General features: G+C 37.4%; 1 protein-coding gene across 1 annotated transcript; it reads left to right on the top strand.

Annotated features, from left to right (window-relative positions):
• The first annotated feature begins 459 nt into the window (after positions 1–459).
• Positions 460–3,671, top strand: LOC135948339 (uncharacterized). Its single transcript, XM_065497562.1, has 6 exons — positions 460–594; positions 731–971; positions 1,033–1,481; positions 2,110–2,633; positions 3,054–3,395; positions 3,534–3,671. Exons 2-6 carry the CDS (start codon positions 750–752, stop codon positions 3,638–3,640), a joined length of 1,644 nt encoding a protein of 547 aa, XP_065353634.1. The 5' UTR covers positions 460–594; positions 731–749; the 3' UTR covers positions 3,641–3,671.
• The last annotated feature ends 132 nt before the right edge of the window (positions 3,672–3,803 follow it).

Below are 3,803 nucleotides of genomic sequence, written 5' to 3'. Positions count from 1 at the left end.
TTGGTTTCTTGTTTACCAATGTAAACAAACACGTGTCTGTGATTGTGGCGCCATCAGCCTAGCACGTGCGGAACAGTGAAAAGCGCGCGAGGGGAAATTAAAGATAAAAACTAATCGACAGATCGAGTACATAGAAATAAAATAACAGCATATATAATTCGAATAAAAATGCACTTATACCGCAATAGATAAGGTTCTTTCCGTTTAAAATAGGAGATGGCATTTTTTAAAAAATAAATAAGATTAATAGAATGGGAAAAATCGGAAAAATAATCGAAAACCCTTGGATGAAGGTAAAATCCGTAAAATCTTTGATTGAAACTTGAAATATTTGAAATATTTAATAGAGCAACCCATTTGAATATATTTTTTATAAACAATGAGAAGCAAGATAATATGTTTATTACTCTCCCCACTCAAAGGAGATAAGGTGGAGCAAGATCGTGGGCTTACTTGCCTATTCGCGTAAAATTCGTAAAATCAGCAGTGGTGAGGGAGACGCGTCTCGACAAGCATCTCGCAGTCTTTAGAAGCTGGTTTTTCTTTTACACGAGTCTTATATTAATTAATTACAACTGGAAAATTGTGGAAAAGGTTAGTAACACCATTTATGCTCTCATGGTTTTAACAATTAACTATTTTTCTGTACACGATTGGACAAAGCTTAGAAATCATCTACATTTCGCAGCCCTAATTAGTTTTTAATTTATTTAAAATAATATACTTGCAGTTGTAAAATCTACAAAAAGATGAAAGCTTTGGCAGAGAAATTATTTTCTCGTTGGTTAGTCTTCACTTTTGCTGTGTCCTTGCTTTTGGTGCAAGAAAGCCTGCAAAAGAACACTGATGTGGTAGAAGAAACTGCTAAATTATTGTTGGCTGCAAACAGCAAACTGAATGGAACAGCAGACTCAAATATAAATTCGAATGAATTTTGGCAAGCTGTCTTTCTCTTCAAAGCTCAACCAAAGGTACCACATTAACAAATTATCAACGTGTGGGTTTTTATTTAATTAATTAATTGTTTCTCAGGCTGATCACGTGCAGCGCTCAAAGAAATTGGTCCAACGCGTGTTCAGTGAGATGTGGGACTCGCCCTGCAGATGCAAAGCCGGCTTACTCATGCAATTTCTAACGCACACAAATTCTGCGTCCGGCTTCAGAGAGATGTGGGATAAGTTCCGTGTGCAGGGGATTTTCGTTGAAAATCCCTACGTAGTATTCACAATAAACTCTTTCCTCCGCGCAATGTACAATTGCTGCTTCCACAATTTGCCTCAAGAAGAACAGGACGAACTCCTTGCACTTCTTCCTGATGTTGCTGCCGAGCGAGCGCTGCTGTTAGAAGAACTGGAGCACGAATTGGTTGAGCAGACTGACCAGCCTTTTAGAAACAAAACGATTCTTATTGCAGCTCAGTTGAGTTTGGATGCAACTGCACTGAGGAAGATTGTTCAACAAGTAACACCGGCTTTGCAAAGGTCATTTTTTCTTTTTTTATGTGAAAATTCAAAAGCATTTTTTGTAGAATTTTTGACATTTTTGTTAAATTCAGCCTTCAAAATAGAAAAAGTGCAGAATTTTCATTTTTCACATCATGCATGGTTGAAATTATTTAATTTATTTTTTAAAGTAAGACTGTATTGAAAAAACTATGTGATTGGACTTTTTTAAAGAAAAGGAACGCCAGAAAAATTTGGATGGTTTTAGAAATTTTAAAATAGTTTATCATTATTTTAGCGATTTATTTCTTCTTATAATGTTGAATCGTTTACCTTTGAAAATTTATGAGATTTCAGACAAAAACTAGGTGAACGCATGGTACAATTTTGAATACTTTTATGGATTTGTCATGACGGCTATTGAGAAATGAATTATTAGTATATATACTTCAAACAAAATTTTCCAAGAATCCTAAAGCTCTAATATGAGGAAACGAAAAAATTTCTATATTGAAAAACCATACTCCTAATCCAGATTAAATAACTGTTTGCTTGGATTTTATTTTTATTTTTCATTTTAATTTTTTCTGATTTGTGAAATGTGTAAACGTATGAAAGCGAGTGATTGAAAAAGCTGAACGCGCGGCCCTAATGATTCTATTTGTAGTGACCAGCTGAGTGTGACACGAGTCGGCGAACTGATCCTCAGAAATGAAGCGACCTTCTGCCAGGCCGGCAGAGCAATCCAAGAGGCAATAGCCGAGAATGGTTCAGGGTGCCAAATGATGCGTCTGTACCTCACGGCGCTCGACGGGCTGCCTTTTGTCCGCGAGTACACTACCACAAAGCATTTTGAGGAGCACTGCGTCCCTCTGGCCAACGCAGTTCGCACAGCCTACCAAATCACTCGGTCTGCCACGCCAAAGGAGCTGCTCAGCGTTTGTTTGAGGAACGCCTGGTCCGAGATGTTGCGCCTGTCGCTGAACGACGCGACAAAATCAGAGTCGCCAGCGGTGCGGATTCGGAACGGCGCGCAGGTGTCCGGAACCGATCAAACAGATGACCTGAGGAATCTATTTCGCTCGCTAAATCTCGGCCCTTGCGAGGATCAGGAAATCCAAATGAAAGTGACACGGGAAGTAGGACTGGAGAATACGGCTGGAACGCTTGTGCGAGTCGTGTCCCTTAAAGGTATAATGATTAAAATATAACATTTTGATACAATTCAACAGCTTTTGTAAGAGACAAAATAAATTGATTAATAATAAACTCGACATTTTTCATCGGAAATTTCAATTTAACGGCTCTTATAGTATTCACGAATCTTAACCAAGATTGTGGTTTTTAGTGCCAATTTTATCAATTATATTTCGAGAGTTTTGTAATTATTTTTTTATCCTGCGGTACATAATGAAAATATTGAGCAATTCCACGCGTGATTGTTTATTTGACTATATAACAAACTAAATTCTACTTTTTAAAGTCAGGTAAAGCCTTCAGGGCCAGATCCTGACCTGACAATGAAAGTAAAAATGTTAAAATTATCCAAATAGAATATAGAGATAAATTTAAAATTTATTTTTCACGAAAACTTTTATTTAAAACCTTTAGATATCATCAATCGCAATGCTACCTTGCCAGCCGACAAAGCAATCTGCGAACGCTTGCTTACCGAACTGCCTGAATGGGCCCTTGGTTTGTCTCGTGGAGGAAATTGCCAGCTGAAAAACAGACATACTGGTCGCGAATTAAAGCTGCGTCTGACTTTCAACGAAGTGGGAGCTGCTAAACTTTTGACAAATGATGGGCTTTACGTTCAAGCAGATAAAGACGGTGACCAGATCAAACTGTCCAACCAGCCGGAATCTAAAGAAAAAAACCAAGAGTGGTTCATCGAGCCAGTGGTAGATTCAGCTGAAGAAGAAAAATATTTTGACGTTTTCGTCCAAAATGGTAAGAAAACTTGGTCTGCAATGAATAATTCATTTGAATACCAGTAGCACAAACAGAAGATGCAATGCTTATTATTTACTCTTAATTTTTACTCAACTTGATATAGAAGGAATCTCAATAAATCGAACATTTTTCCAGGTTCAGGGCAGATCAATTTAGTAGACGATGACTTCAACTGCACGCAAATGAACTGTTCAACAGATGTACTGCTCAGCCTGAGGCATTGGTCCATTAAATGCGTTTAAAATAGAGTTTGCAATGAAAACTAAAATCACACTTATTTGATTTAATTTCTCGTAACACCTTGGATATTGGGATACTACTTAATTTTGCTCTACCGTCCTATGTTTTTTTCTGAGCATATATAAAATAGGTGCGCACTACAGCATCTGGCTAAAAACGATGTTT

This window comes from Cloeon dipterum, chromosome 1 (assembly GCF_949628265.1).
Source record: "Cloeon dipterum chromosome 1, ieCloDipt1.1, whole genome shotgun sequence".
In the NCBI taxonomy this organism is placed as follows: domain Eukaryota; kingdom Metazoa; phylum Arthropoda; class Insecta; order Ephemeroptera; family Baetidae; genus Cloeon; species Cloeon dipterum.
The sequence above is the reverse complement of the archived record's forward strand: the minus strand, read 5'-3'. Positions and strand labels throughout refer to the sequence as shown.